At 45.2% G+C, this 21,403-nt stretch overlaps 1 protein-coding gene across 2 annotated transcripts; it reads left to right on the forward strand.

Annotated features, from left to right (window-relative positions):
* The first annotated feature begins 1,181 nt into the window (after positions 1-1,181).
* YWHAE (tyrosine 3-monooxygenase/tryptophan 5-monooxygenase activation protein epsilon) lies at positions 1,182-20,068 on the forward strand. 2 transcript variants are annotated; one of them, XM_065731859.1, is made up of 7 exons: positions 1,182-1,372; positions 9,963-10,162; positions 14,519-14,625; positions 15,159-15,365; positions 16,102-16,238; positions 18,245-18,291; positions 19,720-19,778. In XM_065731859.1, the coding sequence occupies exons 1-6, from the start codon at positions 1,309-1,311 to the stop codon at positions 18,250-18,252; spliced, it is 723 nt and encodes a 240-aa protein (XP_065587931.1). In that variant the 5' UTR covers positions 1,182-1,308; the 3' UTR covers positions 18,253-18,291; positions 19,720-19,778. The 2 variants fall into 2 exon arrangements, with proteins under 2 accessions (XP_065587931.1, XP_065587930.1); XM_065731858.1 differs by lacking the exon at positions 18,245-18,291 and having other exon boundaries at positions 19,720-20,068.
* The last annotated feature ends 1,335 nt before the right edge of the window (positions 20,069-21,403 follow it).

Consider the following 21,403-nt stretch of genomic DNA (forward strand, 5'->3'; position numbering starts at 1 on the left):
AATACTTAATACCCATAAGCATGCCATACAATTGTTAGTCTTACACAGCCTGAAGGTATTATTCATTAACTGAAATAATACATTGAAATGGATTTTTTATCTGTGCAACCTGGTCTAGGGAGCCTGCTTTGGCAGGGGGTTGGACTAAATGGTCTCTGGAGGTCCCTTCCAGCCCCTACAATTCTGTGATTCTATGGATCAGGAAACAATAAACAATTTTTAAAACCGTGCCCCTTTCAGTGGGTGCAGTATAAAACACCAAAGGGATACTCAGCACTGTCCAAGTGGTGCCAGGGGCTGCACGGTCTCTGCTGTGCATCAGAAGCTGCCAGGGCCTTTGTGGGCTTTCACACCTCAGGAAGACTGAGGCCACTCCGCCCATCCATCTAAGGAGACGCTGGAAAAAGAGACACGAGACTGTTCATGGAATCATCGAGTGATTAAGGTTGGAAAAGAGCTCTCAGGTCCCCATATTCATCCCCAAAGCACCGTGCCCATAGACCACAGCCCTCAGTGCCACATCCCCACAGCTCTGGATAACACCTCCATGGACAGGGACTGCCCCCCTCCCTGTGCAGCTGTGCCACTGCATCACCGCTCTTTCAGAGAGGATTTTTTTTCTATTATTCAACCTGAAACCTCCCTTGGCACAGCTTAAAGCCGTGACCTCTTGTCCTAACACTATTCCCTGGGAGCAGAGGCCGACCCCACCTCACTACACCCTCCTTAACAGAGTTCACACCCACCCTGAACAAACCTTACATTTATTCCAGCCAATCAGTGTCCCTCTTTCATTTTTTTTTTTCCCTATTTCATTTTTCTCCAGACCTTTGTGATCTGGGAAACTGAGGCGTTCTCCCGATCGCTTAAATGGCTGCTCGCTGTATTTCAGGCAGGCTGAGAGGAACTCATGACACATTCTGCTCACGTCCCCACTCCATCCCCTCAGAGCCGTCGGTGGCCGCAGCCCCGGGCCGACCCTTCGCCGCACAGCTTGGCGTTCTCACGCCCAAAACACACGCAGCGCTTTGTCCAAAAGCACGGGGAGGGATCCCGGTAATACGGGAGCAAATGGCCGCTCCCCCAACCTCGGCCCCGCCGCCTCCCGCCCGTTGCTAAGGAGCCGCCGTTGCCATGGGAAGCCGGAGGGCGCATGCGCGCAGCCGCGCAAGTGCCCGGATGCAGCGGGAGGAGGTGCTGCCGCCATATTTGCCCGGAGAGCAGCGAGCTGGTAGCTGCTGAGCCCCCCAGACTCATCGGCTTCCATCCGCCCCTTACGCTTCCCCGACGCCACTCCGCCTGCAGGACATGGACGATCGGGAGGACCTCGTCTATCAGGCTAAGTTGGCCGAGCAGGCCGAGCGCTACGATGGTGAGCGCCGGCCGGGAAGGCCGTGCGAGGCCAAGGGGAGAGGGAGGGAGCGGCCACAAAATGGCGGCTGGGCGGGGGAGGGGGAGCAGGGGCGGAGGAGGGGGGCGCCGACAAAATGGCCACGGGGAGCGCCCCGAGGGCCGCGGAGCCGGGGATGGGGGGCCCTGAATGAGCGGGCGGCCGCGGCCTGGGCGTGGCCCGCTTCGGGGGGCGGTGGCGGCAGAAGCCGGGAAGAAAATGGCGGCCGCGAAGGGCGAGTCCTGGGGGGGGAAGGGGGAGCCGCCCCCGCCTCGGGGGGGACCCGACAAAGAGACCCTGCCGCTCCGCGCCGGGCGGGCTTGTGGGGCGGCTCCGGCCGTGCCGGGCCGTGCTTCCCTCCGGCCGGGGCTCCGCGCTGCGGGGCTGAGGTTGGTTCGCCGCAGACAACGCCCCGCGCCGGAAGGTGTGTGCCGGCCCTCGGCAGGCGATGCTGGAGGGGCCCGGGGGAGGGGGCTGGTGCTTCTCTTTCTCTCCCTTCGCTTTCCTTTGGGGGCGCGGCTGCCTGCGGAGAGCACAGAGCTCTCGCTCTACAGCCGTCTGGTGCTACCCGTCATTACCTAAAGGAAGAGCGTGTGCTTTCATTAACGCGCTGGAAATCGTTACAGACCCTTTTACTTTTCCACTTGGTCTTTTTTTCTTTTGTTGTTTTGTTTTTTCCTCGTTTGCTTAGAGCTCTGTGCCCGATCCTTTTATATCTGGGGGGAAAAAAGGGGCGGTGGGAAGGAGCTGGCAGCTCTTGCCCCCAAGATGTCTGCCTTGTGGCTGCTCCCTTCAAGGTGCTTCTCTTGCCTATAGCAGGAAGGACCTTTAATTTTCTCAGTGGCGTTAATCATGTGGGATTGTTACTTCTACCCTAAGACTTTGTGTGTATGCATTTCAAGTGAGAAACACTGGTGTTCGTAAAGAGTGTGAGTGCAGTTAGGATTCATTTAGGAGAGGGAAATGTTATGGGTCCTTTAATTGGTCACAGTTTTCCATTAGCAGGAAAGTCGGTGGGTGAGAACTGGGCTTTGTTCTCCAAGTTACTGCTCAGAAAACTTCAGATAACGTGATTCCAAAACATCTGAGAAATACAGGTTTTGGGGAGGAGAAGAGAAACTAAAACAAAGGAGAAGTAATGAAGGTTGTCTTCAGTGAATGTTCTGGTAGGAAACGGGGTCGGAAGAAGACTCCCACTAAGTGACAGCAGCCAGGTAGTCTCATCTCTGTAACTGTAGGGTCTTAAAGGAAACAAAAACTCCCCCAACCCAGATATTGTGGTGTGACTTATCTTACCTGGATTGGTGGTAGACTTGCAGCTCACAGTAGGAGTGCAACATCTGTGGGTTGAGGAGGGGGTTGTAGGTTTTGGGTTGGCTTTTTTTTTTTTGTCCCCTTAAGGGTGTGGGATGGGAAGATGCATTGTTCTGCCTGCTGCAATCCTCCACAAAGACCACAGATGCAGCAGTATCATTGGAGTGGGGTTTTTCTGTGTGTGGGGACCTGGTGCAGATGAGTGTCAGTGCAGTGGTAAGCATTAGCTCTGGTTTGAGTGGAACCCCAGACCAGGATGCTTCTGCAGTCTGGAGGATGCATCATCTTTGGGAGCTCCTGAGGTATAACAGATGCTTTCCAAGATAAATGGTAAATCACTTCTTTGGGAAGCAGTCAGACCCTACCCCATTGTGGAAATCTGCAATGCAAAACAGTCTGATTTCCTGACAAAAAAAAAAAAAAGGATTGACAGAGATTGCCTTTGTGTGGTGTTTCTGTCAGTGGGGTTTCCATCCCAGTGCTCTCATGGATGTTTGCAGAACGAGATGGATAAGTCAGATTTTAGAGGATTTCTTGTGCTATGTGGCTTCTTACACGGCAGTGAGAATGTTATCACTGAGGAGGTAATGGTAACCTAAGAGTTCTTTTGTTAAAAGCAGTATTGTGGGTTTTAGACTCGTTGAGTTGGGTCAAGGGATTCAGGGTGCACCCCTTGATTCTTTCACTTGTCCTAGAGACAGCCTTCTTTTTCATGTCCCTGGCCTTGAAAAATATGTACTGTAGGTGCAGGTTTAGCATCTAATTCCATATCCTTGTTCAATTGGCAAGAAAAAAGAAAAGTGTATCTTGTTCTCACTTATATGAAGTAGTGTGTTTCTGCTGAGGCTGCTCAGTGTGAATGAAATGGTGTGGCAAAGTCATGTCCTTTAGTTTCATCTCTGAGATACGTGGTGGTAAGGTAACAGTTAATAACTTTCAGATGCTGACTGCTGTGGTGGTAAGTACTGTCTACAAATATGCTGCAATAGGAACCTGTTTAGCAACTTGAATATGAATGTAAAATGGCAATTTTCTATGTTTAATGTTAGGATAGCATTATGTTCTGCCACATCTTTCTCACTGAAACTCAGTGTGCTGTGTGCTTAGGACCAGTATGGTCCATGGTGCTTGAGGCAGCTCCTGAGGTAGGCATCTAACGAGTTTTTGGGTTTTTTTTAGCTACATGACCCACTTAAGTTTAGAAGCCTGCCAAGCTGTGCCTGTGAGTTGTTGGAGATCTAGTCCTGTGTCTGTACAGCCCTGAGTATATTGGCCCAGATCAAGGGGAGCGCTTTCTTAGGTGCTTTTGCAGTGTGAATAACGCTTAAGCTGTGATCTCTGGGGATAGTAAGAGATTTGGGTATCTGACTCTCTTCTCAGATCTACTTAGGCATGTCATGACAAATCACAGAATGCCAGGAAGCTTACTGGTATTAGAGCAAGCTTTGTGACAAATGTTACCTCAGAAATAAAAAACAAAACTGCTTGCCTGCAGTTCCTTGGAAGACAGTTACTAATAGTATAACATAGGTGTAAAGTGTCTTCTCTGGAAACAACTGGAGTAGATAAAATTGTGTTGGTTTATGACATTACCTTACCAACACTTTACTTTCTTGCTTCAAAACATGTTTGTTTCTGCGTTCTCGTGGACTGCTGAGTGCAAAACTGGTTCTCCATTGTGGAAACTGGGTAGCACCTTTGTGTCCATCAGTTGAGGAGGATGCTAGGATAGAAGGTAAGCTGAAGCGAGTACTGCAGATTCGTGTGTCCTTCTAACAGTTCTGTGCCACAGGTCTTGAAGCAGGGTGATAGGATTTTTTTAAATGCGGATTTTTATTTGTAGGTGAGTTTTCAGCAGGGAAGATGATATCTGACAGCTCTCCTGACTCCCGTGTTGCTATGAACTCTTTGCCAGGGAAGCAGACCTTCACTCGGGAGGCAGCACACCAAATCCAAGATCTGAACACATAGAACAAGTTGGCTCATGGTAACAGGGCTTGAGATTATACCTTGATGAAGAATTGGATTCTCCTGTGGTATAAATTGAGTTGCTCATTATTTTCAGTTTGCAGTGGTTCTCTTTCAGGTAGATAATGGGTGGTAATATCCCCTCTGCCCAACAGAATTCTGGGAGAGGACCTTCCATACTTGAAATTTCTGAGATACTCAAAAGAGTTGAGCATTAGAGACAGCTTGGCTGTCTTGGTGCTCTGAAGGGAGACCAGATACTAGGTTACTGTCCATTGACTTACTCAACTTCTTGTATTAGGAGACTCTTGTAGTAGATTTCAAACTGAAACATGTGAGACTCAGTCCTTGTGTTTGTCTGTCTGCTTTCAGATGGACTCTTGTTACTAGCAGACCTCTTTTAGGAAAATACATCTTACCCACTTGAAAATGGAGAAATGACTTAGGAATCGTGTTGATAATTTGTAGGATTGTGCAGAAAGTACCACGGTTACTTGGATTATTTGTCTTAGATCATCTATTTCTTAAAGAGCATAAAAGCAGGAGTATGATTTGTAGAACTGTGTTTCAGTCATGCAGTCAGATGTTGGAGTTGCCTGGGGTGCACCAGCAGTTAAAGCCTTGATTTGTCTTGCCTTGGATTTGGAGCTGATCGTTGCAGTGAATAGAATGGTGCCTGCTGATATCAGCTGGAGGGCTGCACATCTAGGGAGAGTGGAATCTGGGTTGTATTTCTCATGGTTACACATCACTTAATAGAGAAAACATATGTGCTATTATTTCTCCTGCTTTCTTTGGTCTTTATTGCTCTGAGCAATTTGCTGTGACTACTAAATTAGTATTGAGTACTCTCTTTTTTTTCTGGATTGCTTACAAATACTAGCATACTTCCCCAGCACTGATAATTTGTGGTTTCACTGGTGATCTTACTCTACTCTGAACACTGACCCTGTATTCATGCCCTGTTGGCTGTCTTTCAGCCAAGCATCTTTCCATGTGAGGATCTGATCCATATCTGGTAGCACTTGAGTTCCTTAAAGAACCTTGGGTGAGGGTCCTTGGCACATGCCTCGATCTTGGTAAACCAAATCCATCATGCCCTCCTTGTCTGTGTACATCAGAGTACATCTGTGGTGCATTATATGCACTTACAGAAGGCCATACTCTTCAGTGTAGCATTTATGATCCACTTTTTTTGTAATAATTGATCTTGAGCACTGGGAAGTGTTTTATTAATAACAATTACTGTTACTATTAATAAGTTTCTTTTTGCTGTCTGCTGGCACGCTTCTCTTTGCTTCTGCTGTTGAAATCTTAACTGAGAGGATGTTAATGAGTTGGGGATTGGGTACTGTGTTTTGGGTCCTTCTGACTTGTTAGCAGCCGTGTTTGGTTTATTTCATTACCAGTACTCCAAATTCTGGCTGTGGTGAACACAAATGGGCTACAGATGAGGTGTTATCTTCCCTGGCCAGAGCTCAGGCTGAGTGGTTTCTCTTGCTGCTCTATTAATTACTAAGCTAGACTTGCATTTTTAATCTGAGTAGCATAAGTGATAAAACTGTCAGGTTGATACCGGCATTGTTTGATAGTGCTGCTCCTTCCTAAGGTCTGCTGTGAAACGTTGTGTTGTGTTCTGGAAAAGCTTGTAATTCTTACAGAGAATGTGCAGTGTGTTGGCTGCTTCCTTTCCTTACACAGGGATGCTCCAGCATCTTGTGGGACTGTTGGGACTTCTGGAGTTTGAGGAGCAGAAAATACTCTGAGTGTCTGTCTTGTTTTGTTTTTTTTTCCCCCGATAAAGAGATGCTCATTGTTTTGTTCTGTTTCCTCATCATTTGTGCCCTAATAACCCTATGGTTATCAGTGCTGTGCTTCTCAGTGCTTGTAAACTTCCTCCATTACTTTTTAGTGTGCAGTAAATGAATGTTGTGGCTGTGTCTGGGTCCATTAGCATTTAAAGCAAATGGCTCTTCCTTGCACACGCCTTGTCTGTTCTGGAGGCTTCTCTGCTTTGTGATGGATTGCAGTCCTCCCATAGGACCACAGTACTGGGTTGTGTTGTTCTTTTCCTTGGTTATGCTTTCAAGGAACTGTTTCAGACCAATTCCTTTGACTGAATATATATAATATATAAAGAAACAGATGCACCTTCAGCATTCAAAACTTCAGTTATGTCTGTTCCTTTTCTACCTTTTGGGAAAGGTGAAAAACCTATAGTTGTGCTTAAGAAATTCATTAAGCTACATTGTGTTTACAGGCACGTCCAGCTCTAGGACTCCAAGCAGTAGTCTTCTTTAAAACAGAAGGCTGAGCCCCAAGGCACACGCCTTGCTGTTCTGCACACCTCCTGTAGGCAGTGGCCCCCAGTAATGGCAGCCATCATCTGAGCCCTTTGTGCTGCATGGGCTGTGTCTGTGTCCTGTGGCTGCAGATCAGTCAGCAGCATTGGTGTTGTGAGGAGCTGGCTGTCTTCCTGGCAGTGTTCAGCTGTGGAGCAGGTAACTAGCAGATTCCTCCTTGGAGTTTCATGGGATGTTATGGAAGTGTAGGCACTGTTGTGTCTCATTCAAATGCTTTTTTTCCCCCATGAGCATATATAGGCTGTAATACCTGCTTAATCAGAAGTGTCCACTTGTTGTAGTACTTCTTAGAAACAACCTCGGAGAAGGATAGAAATCTACAGTTCTGTGGTATATTCTCCTTTCAATTAATGCTGTGGGGATTTCCTACTCTAATTGTGGCACGATGTGACAGCCACAAGGCTGGAACTTAACCACTTAATTACAGGCTCCTTCTGAATGAAGGTAATGCTGCTACTTCTGAAATGCAGTGTAAGCATCTTCAGATGGGCTGTGCAGTGAGTTGTCATTGCTGCTGTAATCCCTCTTACTGAGATGTAATCCGGGACTTGTACTTTGTCATGAACAGTCTTCAAGCTTTTCATCTCTGCACAGGATCTTCCAGAGAGGTAAAACTGCACCTAGAATATAAGATACTTGTTCTGCTTGTAGGCATATGGGTCTTTGTATATAGAATATTTCTTGATGTAGACCAAGGCTGCTTTTTTCCAGTTGGTGAACATACAGGTGTGCTTTCCTGGTCCTTTTTTTGAGGATGGAAAAGCCTAGAAAGTTGCAGTACATGTTCCTTACCTCCATGTTTCTGGGACAGTTAATTATCTGTGTGTATCAACATGAATGTATAAAGAGGAACTGTCTAAAGCTTTGCATGTTTGGCTAAAGGGTGGTGCTCATATTCTGCAGGAACAAAGACCTTCACACAAGAGGTGGCAGATGCTTGGAGGTGAGCGTGGTGGATGAGGGGCGCAGCATTGCTGCCTCTTTTCTGCACTTAGTTTCTGGAGGGTATTTCTTCAGCTCACCAGCTTCTGTGCCTAATGAGTGAAAAGAGGGCTGTGCATTCACAGCTACAGCTTAATCTCTCAAGTTGAAGCAATAATAACAGTTTCAATGAGTTTTCTTATCTGAGGGCAGTTAAACATTAAGCTGAAATACAAGCCTTATGGCTCTTGCTGGAGCTTGGTGGAGATCCCCAGTCAGGGACTGCAAGACTTCATTTGTGTTGGTCTTCTTTCACAAGAGCAGGTGCTGTGGCATGCAGACTGCCTCGAGTGTACCTCTGCTGCATGAGGAACCTCAGAATCTGGGAGCATAACTCATAGGAAGAAATCAAAGTTCTGAAATGATTTGAGTAGATGGTAGTGTCATCCTTTAGGAAATAAATCCTGGAGTTTGCACTGCTTAAGTTGCTTACTGTAACTATATAGCACTGCTTTCTTCTTAGCTAGCTTAAATTGAGGCTGTGTGCTTCTGTTAAATGCATTTAAAGAGCGTTTAGGATGACTTTGTGGAGTCTTCATCAAGAAGAGTTCATTTTGAAACAGTCAGGTGTTGTAAACATACTATCATGGTATCATTTTTTTGTTACTTCATGAGCTGAAGCAGCAGAATGTCCCTAGTAGAGGTAGGGGTGTTTTTCTCCTGGTGAGAACAGAGCCACTATTAAATTGTGCTGTGTATGTGGCGACCTGCTGGAGGCTGATAACGGCCTTCCTGCAGGGCAGAAAATTGAGACCATAGTTCTATTACTGAAATAGCTTCTGCCTGCAGAGGTGATGAGTTTTGGCACCTGATGGAGGGTATGACAATTCAGATTCACTTGCATCTTCTTACTTGCTGCTGTTAATAGAGCACAACATAACAGAAGGTTTGGGGATAGGGAGGATGAGGTTGTGAGGTAGGTGGGGTTGGGGTCCTGCTGGGGACTTGGTCTCTCATTAGTGGCTATTCTGTCCATGGATTTCTCATCAGCTTTAGAAGCTGAAAGGTCAAGGATGAATGAACTGAAGCACTCCTTGTCAGAATGTAACTTAAGGCTTCTGGGTGTCTCAGCCTAGGTTCTCTTAGCATATATGTCATAATTTCAGCCTTTATTTTTCTGTTATGTCATAGAAAATCATAATGTGATTAGGTAATGAAAGAATTAAAGCCTTCCTTAAGTAATTCAGGCTTTTACTTTCACTTGGGTATAGAAAAGCTATATTTAGTAATCATTTCTTTAACCTGAGGTTTGGAAGTCTTTTCTGCATGGTTTAAGCTATAAATACAAATTACATTATGTTATTTTTCCAGTGCAAATAGTTGCTTGGCATGGCTGGGTGGTGCTGCTCTGGTTATCCTCAGGAGGACTCTTTTGTCACTTCTCCAAGCAGTTAATTTTTCTTCTGGTGGTTTCCTCTTGGAACTCGGACTCATTTCTCTAACGGCAGTATTCTTGTTTCTTTGCATCTATTCAAATCAGGATCTTAGATTTTGGTTAATCACCACAATATACTGTTTCAACTGGCAGGTCAGTGGTGCGTTTGAAATTCAGTCCATCCCTGTAGTGCTGGAAGCTGTTGTATGTTTCTGACTTGTCACTGAGCATTTTCCTGGAGCACTTTGAAGAACATTCCTGTAGGATTGTACTGAAACTCTACTGTAAAAAAATAATGAGACCCTACTGTTAAACTGGTTTTGTTTGTTTCTCAAACTGTCGCTAAGGAATGCTTTGGGTACCCTTGTCAAATGCATTTAGGAGAACATCAGGTGATTCCTTTGTGTACATCCACACTGACTTGTTTGGAGTGCTCCTCTGAGAGGCAAGGTGTAACTGTGTGAAAGGAGGAGGGAGCCTGTTTTGACAAGCTGTCATTAACAAGCAGCTTCTCTTTATGGTTTGAAAGATGTTTTAACGTTGAGAATAACTCCTGACCTTTTCTTCCTAGAAATGGTTGAATCAATGAAGAAAGTGGCTGGAATGGATGTGGAGTTGACAGTGGAAGAAAGAAATCTGCTTTCTGTTGCATATAAAAACGTGATTGGAGCCAGGAGAGCTTCCTGGAGAATAATCAGCAGCATTGAACAGAAAGAAGAAAACAAAGGAGGAGAAGATAAATTAAAAATGATTCGGGAATATCGGCAAATGGTAAGGTGTAGTTGGTGCTATAGCACAGTGCCATTCAGCTCAGGAGATCTGAACTCTGGGTTTGTTGCCCTTAAGTTTAAGCACTCTCATATTCCTAGGAGCAGGGAATTAAGGTATTGTGGTCATCTCAGCTGTGAAAGCTGGATGTGTAATGAGCACTAGGGCCTTGCTATTTTTTCCCTTCAGAAAGGGGGAAAAGAATAGATGGAAATAACTTAATGGTGAGTCTAGTCAGCCTGTGCAGCTTTACCTAAAATGGAGAACTTGGAGCGAGCTTAGACTTTCATCCATGAGGGCTAATGAAACTGTTGGCTATTAGAACAGTGAGCTGTTCCCCCCTCCTCCCTCAGCTGTGGCCTCCTTAAGTGATGGTTTAATGTGGAGCAGACATTTCTCCTATAGTACTAAAATCCTACGCGTTTCTGCAGACTTCAGATCAGTCATGAGCATAAGTGCCTCCACAGTTCACATCTTTACTTCCAGAGAAATGGTGGAGTGTCTCTTTTAACCACCTGGCACTGATTCATACACTGCCAATGGAAATGGGGTTGGCTTGGATCTCTTTTCTGAAGAGTGGCTCTGGACTGCTTTCTTTTGACTCATAGCATTTCATTTGCTCCATGGAATTGTTCAAGTTCTGAGTTTCTAATTTTATGCTGGCATGCTGATGGGGTGAAGCTCTGCCAGTTACATACAGTCCCAAATACCATTTCTTAATGGGTATCTTAAAATCTTCCTAGCAGAGCATATAAATTAAGACAGTATCATTTGTCTTAAACTTCAAGCTTTCAAGTTATGTTGTTTTGTTTTTTTTCTTAACGTTTTATGGGCAGTTATCTTTTCCAGGGTTCCTTTAATAGCGAAAAGCCTTCGTTTCATTGTCCCTGGAAGGACTGTAAAACACATTATTCTTCATCTCTCTTTAAAGAGAGCAAGTGCTGTCCAGAATGGGCTAGTGAGCAAGAAATACACTTGCATCCAGTCCTCCAAGTACAGGTCACATAGAGTGCACTGCTGTGCAGCAGTGGGGTACCCATCACAGGTCCTCTGGGGCTTTGGGCACACAGGAATGTGTTTCCATGCTGAAGAAAGAGTAGATGTCTGCCTACCTGGCCTGAGTGCTCCAAAGAAGCTCATGCTGTCTGCTGCAGCTAAAGACTATGTCCTGTTTATAGCTACTGGAAGACTCTACTTGATATGAGGAGAATGTTAGTTGGTTTGTCAGGACAGAATTTGAGAAATAAGGGTCTAAAGGACAAGTGCAAGGGTTTGAGGTGCAGTTTCTGCTGCTGCTGACATGAGAGCTGCAGCAGAGCTGCCCTGCTGTTGTACTCAGTGCTTGTGGGAGTGGATGAGGTCTGGAGAGTTGGGGCTGTCTTGCTTACACCCTGCTATGTGAGTGTATACATACTATCATTGCATTTCTCATTTTAAGTTGAGTGTTGTTAAGAGATTCTTCCCATGCTTGCATGACTGAGGAAGGAGAAGGGGAAAAAGGTGCTTTTTTGGGGACTGACCGGCTAAGTTGTAAGTAATGGGGAGGGGAGAGGAGCACTGGCTCTGGAGAAAACCTCTCCCCTCCCCTTAGAACCAGCAGTGGGTTTGTACAGCTAGAAACTGCAACTTGAGCTGTAATAAAAAATGTACTTTGTGTGCGGGTAATGGATATTCTTGTTGGTATTGGTATTTCTTATAATGTAACGCTTCGTGGTTGTGTTCAAACTCAGTAGACTTGAAGCCAGCCTGAGCTGGGACACATCTCAGGGGGTGATGGTGTTGCCTGAGATATGTTAAGACAGATGTAGTGGAACACATTGTAACCATGTGGAAAAAATGCTGCCTATGCTATTCCTGCTTTTTTTGGTCATGTGGCCACTTGTTGTGCAGAAGTGGAGCTCCTGGCTCCTTCTCATCTCTGTGGATGGGAATGCAGGCTTTCTTAGTTTGTCCTTGAGAGCATGAAGCAGTGTATGTTTGCACATGATGCAGCTCACATCCTTGCTGTAAGACCAAATCCCTTCTCTAATAGCATAGGACAAGTATTCACCTTCCTCTTAAGGTCTGTATTTATGTTTGTTTCTAGTGCTCATACTTAACAAGCCGGGTTGTGTTTTGGGGAAGCTGTGGGGCCACCTTCACCTCTTCATACATAGCCTACACATACTATTCTTCAGGGGCATGAGGAGGAAGATAGCTCACAGGCTTCAGCTACTGCTGCTTGTTGTTCTGGTTTCACGCTGCATCCCAGTTATGAGGGCTAAATACTGAAGTAGGTCAAGGAACTAGCACAGGCCTCCATCTCCTGGTGGTTTCCAGTAAGCTGCTTTGTTTGGGTCACCAGGTGGTCTACAGGGCTCTACCTGCAGAGCTGAGAACGCAATCTGAAATCTGCTTAAACCCTTGCTGCTACTACAGCAGAGGCACGATGGATTGTAGAGACCCCTCCACACATACTGTGGAGCCATCTCTTCTTGATGACCAGAGCCTGTAGTTCTGTGTGCTGTATTCTGAGCTGTAGAACTATCTGTTCCAAGTGTTCTGAGCAGGTTTAGTATGGGCTCCTGCACTGGCTTTACTGAGAGAAGATCCTTTTTGTAAAAGACCTGCTAGGATTTGGGGTGGGGGGGTGTAGTTTTGTCTTTGTTTTTTGTTCTTAATTCAGTTTGTATTAAATCTTTAAGTTGAGCCTGAGCAGGGCATATATGTTGCCCTGGTCAGCAGCTGATGTCTGGTAACTGGTGTGAGTGTTCCTTGAAGCACAGCTGAGAAAGGTCTGTCTGAGATGAAATGGAACTTTGTACATGTTTGGTTTAACAAAAGAGGATTAGAAACTGATTTAATTCTTTGCAGTTTTGCTGAAGATCTCTCTGCAAAAGAAGTCATTGAGAAAGAGGATCAAGAGGAAAGAAGTTTGAAGGAAACTGCTGGCAAAGGTTTTATAGCTTTTGTAGCACAAGAATATATGAAGTAGATTCTTCAAGTGACCATATTTCAGCAAATTCCTTAAGCATTTGTCATGTAACTAAGTATAGCATTTAACTTTCCACTTGAAGTTAGGGCATCCCAGCACTGTTCGCGTATGATGTAGATTAATTTACCTAAAGGAGCTTTTCCATATCCGTTCAGTAAGTTGGTACAAATTGGAATGTGCTGGTTGAATTTCTTTTAGATCTGCACATTACAGCTCTCAAGGCTACACGTGGGAGCTGTGTAGTGATACTGCATGACAGCAGCATTGCTGTGTGAGAGAGAACTGCGTGGCTGGAGGGATGAGGAGGGGAGCGAGCTGCCCCTGTGATCTGAGGTGTGTAGCTCCTGGGGCAGTTTATTGAAGCTGATGTTGTTGATGCCTTCTCTTGAAAACCTTTGCTTTTTGTGAAACCTAACAGTGGTTTGGGCTGGGGTTGTCTCTAGCTGTTACTGTGCAAGTTAACGCTAAATTGTGTGAGAGCAGCAGTGGGTTGCTGTGTGCTCAGCCAACCCCTTCTGAGAGTGATGTGGAATGCTTGGAGCAAATCTGCTCTGGGCAATGCTGAGGTGCAAAGACAGTTTGTAGGTTTGGGGTTTTTTTATTGTGTGTTTTCTTTGTTTTCAGGTATGATATTTCCTATGGTAGAAACCAGCCTTACAAATGTTGCTTTATATTCCAATCAGAAAAAAACAAAAAGTGATGTGAATATTTCCAACTGTAGCTATTGAAGTCTCATATAAGACTTTATTATATATAGATTTTCTTTGTTGCTGACCTTGCTGTTAGTGTATGGTTTCTGCTGTGCTTTGCTTTTATTCCCTGCTTCTAAAGTTTGTTTTTCTGGATTTTCTTCTTTTCTCTGTGACATTTTTGATCTGTTATTACATGATTTTTGTCTTCGAGCTCTCTGTTAGACTGTGGTCACAGGTGGGCAGTGAATACCTGTTGTGAATGTGTAGCTTAGCCCTGAGGATGACATGGAGTTGAGCTAACCACTCTTAACTGCATTCAGGTGGTTCCCCTTCATCATTCCCACTTTAGGGTGGCCTTCCAGGGTCAAAAATGTGAGGCATTGGTTGTGCAAGTCTTGCAGGAAGGAATCAGATGCTGAGACAGCCTTAATGCAGCTGTCTAGCAAGGTGTTTTCCAGGAATTTGTAATTCCATTACTCAGTTATGCGTTTCGTCATACATCAGTCCTTGCCTCTCTGTGTGATGGCTAATTACCCCGTGCTGTTTTTGCTTAATGTATCTGTGGGCCAGCTGAATCTTTGATTCTGTTCTTGTCTCCCCCCTCCTTGGATTTTTGTCACCTGTTTGATATGTTTTAACAGCCTTTTTGTCTCAGTGCTAACCTTGCCTCACTGTGGTTATTTCTCTTCTTAGGTTGAGACTGAACTGAAGTTAATCTGTTGTGACATTCTGGATGTACTGGACAAACACCTCATTCCAGCAGCTAACACTGGCGAGTCCAAGGTTTTCTATTACAAAATGTAAGTATTGCCATGTCAGGCAAGGACTTCGTGTTGTAGCTGAACTAAGATAATAAGAATACAGTTGCTACTTGTTCAGAGAGTGAAGTTTCTTTCTAGAAGAAGGCAGTTCAATTGTGTGTAATGAATGTACCTTTTGGTCTGCATTTGGGCTGTTGGTGTCAGGCAGGAGCTTGAGAGGCCGTTCAGAGTAAGATGGTCAGAGCTGTTGTGCAGATTTAAATGTACTAACCATTTTGTTTGAATTAATACATCTCTGCTTTAGTGTTTTCTTGTGTGATTGTGCAATCTTGAAGTGATCTTTATCTTTAAATGATTCCCCCTGTTTGAAGTATCCCTATTGTTGCAGGTTGAAAAACAAAGCAACAAAATGAAACCTAGAGATTAGATGAGGTATGCTGTTGTTTGGACAGTAATTCAGCAGTAATGTCCCTTGATGCAGAAATGTATAAATTTGGAACCAAATGGTTTTTTTGTGGCTGCTGTTTAAGTGAGGACTGATGACTTCTAGTTTGTTCTGTTCTGTCTTTCAGGAAGGGGGACTACCATAGGTATCTGGCTGAGTTTGCCACAGGAAATGACAGGAAGGAGGCTGCAGAGAACAGCTTGGTGGCTTACAAGGCTGCTAGTGATATTGCAATGACAGAACTCCCACCAACACATCCTATCCGCCTAGGACTCGCCCTCAACTTCTCTGTATTCTACTATGAAATTCTTAATTCTCCTGATCGTGCCTGCAGGTGACTGAGGAGATGGGGGAGGGTTTTCTGTGAACAATCCACACGCTGAGTGTGGTTCCCAGTTGGGTGTAATGTCTTCTGATTCAGCAGAGAGCACTGGGCTTGCTTTTCTCGCTTTGAGGTTAAGTCACAGGAAAAGCTTTCAACTTTTCTGTTCTTGTGAGCCCATATGCATTTGTTCATCTGAGAGTAGATTACTGGAGAAGCAAAATAGCATTAACTGTGGATCACTGAACCTAAGGCAGCTTGGGAGCTCACACATTAACTTTGTGCATGCTCGTATCCTGCAAGAAATGTGAGTTAACCAAACTTGCCTCTCTTGCTGTTGGCTCTTACACAAGTCTCATAGAAGGCATGAGAGGTCATGGTCACAGAAATTAGTGACATCTACAGAAATATGATCTCATCTGTCTTTAGGGATTTAACTTGTTTGGGTATTGAGATGTGGAATAAAGCAAGCTGTTTATTTCATTCCTGTCATTGCAGGTTATGTACACACTTCTCTAAAGCTTTTAGCAACAGCAGTGCTGCAACATGTAGGAATGTTGAAGGAAACACAGATTTCTGTCAGTACTGTTTCTAGGCACACAAGGTAGTCAAGTTTTGAAGAAAAGAATTCATAGAGGCTGTGATTGTGAAACAGCTAACTAGAAGATGGGTGCTCTGGGAAGTAGGGTCACTATGTAGGCTTCTGAATTCTTGTTTATTTTAAATTGGGTTTATTCTGTGCTTGCAGGTTGGCGAAAGCAGCTTTCGATGATGCTATTGCAGAACTGGATACGCTGAGTGAAGAAAGCTATAAGGACTCTACACTTATCATGCAGTTGTTACGTGATAACCTGACACTATGGACTTCAGACATGCAGGGTGATGGTAAGTGAGCTCAGCTCTGATCTGCTGCTGGCTCCTGGTTCCAGCCCAGAGGACAAAGCACAGATACTTAGATCATGAAGGGCAGCAGTAAAAACACCACCTACAAAGCCTTTTCAGCTTCACCTGTAAAGGTGTGAGATAATGATGTTTCCAACATTACTGTTTTTAAAACAATCACTGATCTAATTAGTCTCTTTCTTTAGTGGCTCGTCATATTGGTTTTTGCAGTTCCCCTTTCAACCAGGTGTGGATTTCCAGTGCAGGAGGAAGTATTGTGGATCCCCTCCCTCAGGTCACTCCTGATGTTTCTGTTGGCCTTTCAGTGGAGGACTCTCTCCCATCAGGGCAATCCCTTCGTGTTAGAGCAGCCCCATTTATCTTTATTGAATATGAAGAGAAGAAGGGATTTAGTTTTAAAAAAAAAAAAAACAGCACCACTTTGTTACAGGTCAGAAAGTGAATGCTCGGAGAAGGAAGCCTCAGTTTGTTTCTTGAGGTGTTTAAGAAGCTTTCCCTTCTTTAAGTACCCCAGCAGATGCTTCTGCCTCCAGAGAAGGTATTGCTGGAGCAGAGGCTGTGTCCCCAGCAGTGAGGGTGGGGCAGGGATTGCTGCTTGCTGACATCTGACACTTCTTTTTGGTGTTCTGAGGCTGTTTCCTCGTAAACTTTGGCGTACAGTGCCCAGTGTGAACTGCTTTGTTTGCCTTGCCTCACTTAGTAGCAGTTCAAACATACCTTTATCTAGAAAGACAAAACTTCTTTCAGTTCAAAAAAGGACTGGGAACGATTTTAAAACTGTTGTTTTTTAACGTTAAGAGAAGAACGTGAGTCCTCTTTGAAGTGTATTACACACCTAGATGCTCAAAGGTCTGAAACAACATTCCAGCTTGACTTGACTTTATAAAGTAGAACTATACTTACAAAGTGAAACTGTAAGATGCTCATTTAAGGCATTATTTGTACCATGATGGCAATCAGCTTCTCTTTCCATTACTGTACCCACGTAGTGCCCCTCTGAAAGCAGCTGCAGCACTGCTGACTTCCTGCATATTACCACAAGGGTGGTGGGGTTGGTTTTGGTTTAAGGAAACACTGTTCCCTGACTGCTTCTGGCTCTCGAGTTGGCCTTGGCTTAGGTCATGGATATCAGATGCTGCAGTCAAAGTGTTAGCCCAGTTTCTAGGTGTATATGAACCCTTCGTGGATCTGTATGGGCACTGCTCTAAGCACTGCAGTGTTCTGAGGTGCCTTCTTGCTGTGGCTAAGCACTGGGAAAGAAAGGGCAGTGTGGGTGATGAGGGTGAATGGCTGATGCGAGGTAGAGCAGTGCTGACACATCTTCCAGAAGCAACCTCTGTTTGCACGTGAGCTGTCTGACACTTCATTTCGTACCACAGAAGTGTAGCAGACTATTTGCAGAGGCTCTTCATGTGCCTTTTTTGCACAATCCACATCCAAATTTCTTCTACCATAATTAGCTCAGTAGCACAGGAAGCCAATGTTTTTGTGGTTCCTGAAGTGTTTCAGAATGGTGTTACTGTGCACAATGCATTCTGGAAGGACAGTGATTAGAGAACTGTTTAAAACTGTTCTGCAGTTCACTTTCCCAAAGAAAACAGTGAGTGATGTGTACACAGTGCAGAGCTGTGTTTTCTTTACGGATTGCAATAGAGGCACTCAGTGCAGTTACTTCCAGAGCTCAGTACCCCAAGATGGGCTGCAGCCTTTGAGTGTAGGTGAGAACAAGTTGTGGCCTTCAGGAAGGTGGTTCCTGTTCCCTGAGGGGTGGTGGTGATGCTAATGCTTGTTGCTCACTTTGCCCACCTGTGGATTCAGTTGTGTAGATTGCAGTGATGTTCTGAGGTGGAGTATTACTCAGCTGCTGCACCTTCTCATCTCATGTATCAAGCCCTAACCACATCATAAACGAGCTGTTCAGTTTACTTCCATGCTTGTAATGTCGTCTTCACATGATTCCTGTTCTCCCCTTCTTTCCTGCTGTATAGATTCCTAAAGGAAAGTTCAACTGTTCTTTTCCTAAAAAGTCTACTTTGTAAGTCCTTGTCATGGCTCAATGAACTCAGTGTCAGTTTTCCTCTGGTCACTAACCATGCTTGCCTCTCTCACTGTTTGCTGCTGACGAGCTGCTTGTTTCTCAGGCTCCATCCCAGGGCTGAGCGTTGTTCCCCCGACCTGTGACACTGCCCAGGTCTGATCTGTGTGACTGAGTTCCAGCGTAACCCCGGTGTTTGGGAGCTGAGCTGCGTACCTGGATGGATGTTAAGAATATTTAGGCATGAAAAGTACTCCCACTGTTGCCTGTTAGAGGACTATTTGCTTATATGCATTGGCTGGAGCATGCTTAGGTCTTCTAATCATTGTCCTCTGTCAGGGCCTTGGTGTTCTTCATTGAAACAATGTGTTTGTAATTCTAAATGGAAAATGATATTGTTGGACATCATGTAGCCTGTGTTCCTGGCCCACTGCTTCCATAAAGTGCCTTGCATTGTGCCTGGTGCTAATCTGAGTGTGCACATGCCTGAGCAGGCGTTCTGATAGCGTGCTGAAAGTCATCAGTCTCATCTGAGTGGATTCTACTGCAGGTTACATTTTTGGGTAGTAGTTGTTTCTTTGCTGTCAGGGCAGTGCTGTGCCACAGGGTAAGGATAAATCTGTTTCCTGTCAGATAGCTCAAATCCTGCACGTGGTGTGGCACCATCTGCAGTAAGGTGACTTCTGTTGTAGCAGAGCTCGGGCACGACCTGTGCAGAAGTACAGCAGAGCAGCTCTTCCCTGAGCCCTGCAGATGGGCTTCTGATGCAGTGTGTGTTGTAGCCTGGTTGGATAGGTCCTGACCAGCTGCTTTTCAAGACGTGAATTTCTACAGAGCATTCTTAATAACCTCAAGCCTGGGATTTCCTGCCGTGTTGCATTTTGCAGCAGGGAAAGATGCTTGCTGCCATTGGTGCAGCTCTGTATGTTGGACTGCGGTCAGTTGCAGTTGTTGAGATTGAGTGTTCTTGGACAGAAGGAAGGAGTGACACTTGTAAATGTGTTTGGGGTACGGTTTGTGGTAGCTGGGATTGGGTGTCCTCAGAGGTGTGTAGGGTGGAAGTGAGGCTGCATGGGAGGGTATGCTGTGGTTGCAGGATGGGGACCTACAGCTGTTCTGATGGCTTTTGTGGTGTGTTCATCTGATCAGACAGTGCTGACCACACACAGCCTCAGCTCCCAGGAGCAGCAGTTTGTTGCCTGTCCTGACAGCAGATCCATGTCCTCCTGGCTGTGCTGTTGGGGTGAGGTGTGACCAGGTGGTTCCAAGATTAATTCACCCCAGATCTGGCTGTTACGAGAGTCTGTTGTTTATGCAAGTGTGGGTGAGTGTGTAACTGCATGAAACTATTAATCTTAGATGCTCATTAAGGCTTTCCTCGGGTCTCATTTTGAGAAGCTAACTCGTTCCTCTTAAACCCTTCCCTAGGTGAAGAACAGAATAAAGAAGCGCTGCAGGATGTGGAAGATGAAAACCAGTGAGACACAAAGGCCAACAAGAGAACCCATCTCTGACCACCCTTCCCCCTCCCCACAAAAACCCTCAGTGTCACTCTGAGAACCACCAAATCTGACTTTTACATTGGGTCTCAGAATTTAGGTTCCTGCCCTGTTGGGTTTCTTTATTTTTATTTTTATTTTTACACAGTTTAAAAGTTCTTAAAGGCAAGAGTGAATGTCTGTGGATTTTACTGGTGCCAGCTTTTAGGTTCTTTAAGACACTAACAGGACTGCAGGAAGGCTCTTCCAGCATCACTGCACTGTGTCCTGGCAGCCGTGGGGACACAGCCCTTGGCAGTGATGTGACACCTGGAGGCTGTTAGACTTTGTAGGGGAGAGATTCCTTATCATGAGGTAGCATGCATGTGGTGGCATTTTTCTTTTTTTTATATATAACTGTTTAAACTGAATTTTATACCAATGTTTAAACTTAATTGGATGTTTAGCTTGGAGTTGCAGGTTGCATTGGGACGTATATTGTAGTGGGGTTACTGTAATTAAAAAAAAACAAGGAAAGAAAACCTTCCAAAGTGCTGAAATGTTGCTGAAAATCATGGTGCTGGTAACAGTTCAACAATCCGTGGCTGCTCATTCTTGCCTACTCTTTACTTCTCCTCGAAGCAGGTTAGCATTGAAGGTGGCATTGATAAGCCTGCATGCGTGTTCAATATTTTTTCTTTTCTCCCTCCCCCCTCCCCATCTCCCTTCGCTCGCTCAACCTCTTTTGTTCAGTATGTGTAACTTGAAGCTAATTTGTACTACTGGATATCTGACTGGAGCCACAGATACAGAATCTGTATTGTTCTTACTGAAACACAGCATGGAATTAACATTAAACTTAAATAAAACAAACCTAAATTAAAAATGCCAAATATTACTATGACTTTCCTTTATGTTACCTCAGCAGGAATAATCTTCCCCTGTTGCTTCGAATGGGAACATTTGGAGGGGGGAGAGAGGAGTGATGGCACGGATGTCCTTCTGTGACATGGAGTTGGGGCTGACAGGTGTGAAAGGCTGAGGGAACCATCCCCTGTCCCTCCTGAAACGGAACATTCTGGAACGACTTCTGTGCTAAAGGCAAGTTTCCTTCATAAAAATTTATTGAGTGTAGTCTTGAAGAGATTATATAATGGCGTATACAGCACGGTGCAGTATATACACTATATGGCACATACAGTGACATGGTGTGTATGTAGTGCAGTGTATGCAGCACTCCAGGCCCGGGCGGTGTTCAGCAACTGTATAATGTCAGACAGGAATGAGATGGACTTGGTTCTGTCAGTGGCAGTGTTTGGTTATGTGTTACTCAGGGCTTAGTGTGACTGCTGCTGCAGCATCACGGGAGGGACGTGGGAGGGCTCTGTGCAGTCGCTGGCGTTTTGACACGTGCTGCCCAGGATGGGGCTGCTCGGGTTCACGGCTGAGTGAAAGTGCTCAGTGTGAACTGCTGGGATGCAGCTCGAGCCCTGCGAGCGTTGCTGTGGCCCTGCAGGCTCGGGGTGGCAGCTCTTGGGAAGGTGCCCAGCAGCACCACAGGAGCCATCTCTTCCCTGTTAAGGCAGTTGTGAGAGGTGTTGACAGACACTGCAGCTCTGCTGTGAGGACTCAGA

The sequence above is a fragment of the Cyrtonyx montezumae genome, unplaced genomic scaffold, assembly GCF_038088225.1.
Source record: "Cyrtonyx montezumae isolate F1298 unplaced genomic scaffold, pur_monq_1.0 scaffold_15, whole genome shotgun sequence".
In the NCBI taxonomy this organism is placed as follows: Eukaryota; Metazoa; Chordata; class Aves; order Galliformes; family Odontophoridae; genus Cyrtonyx; species Cyrtonyx montezumae.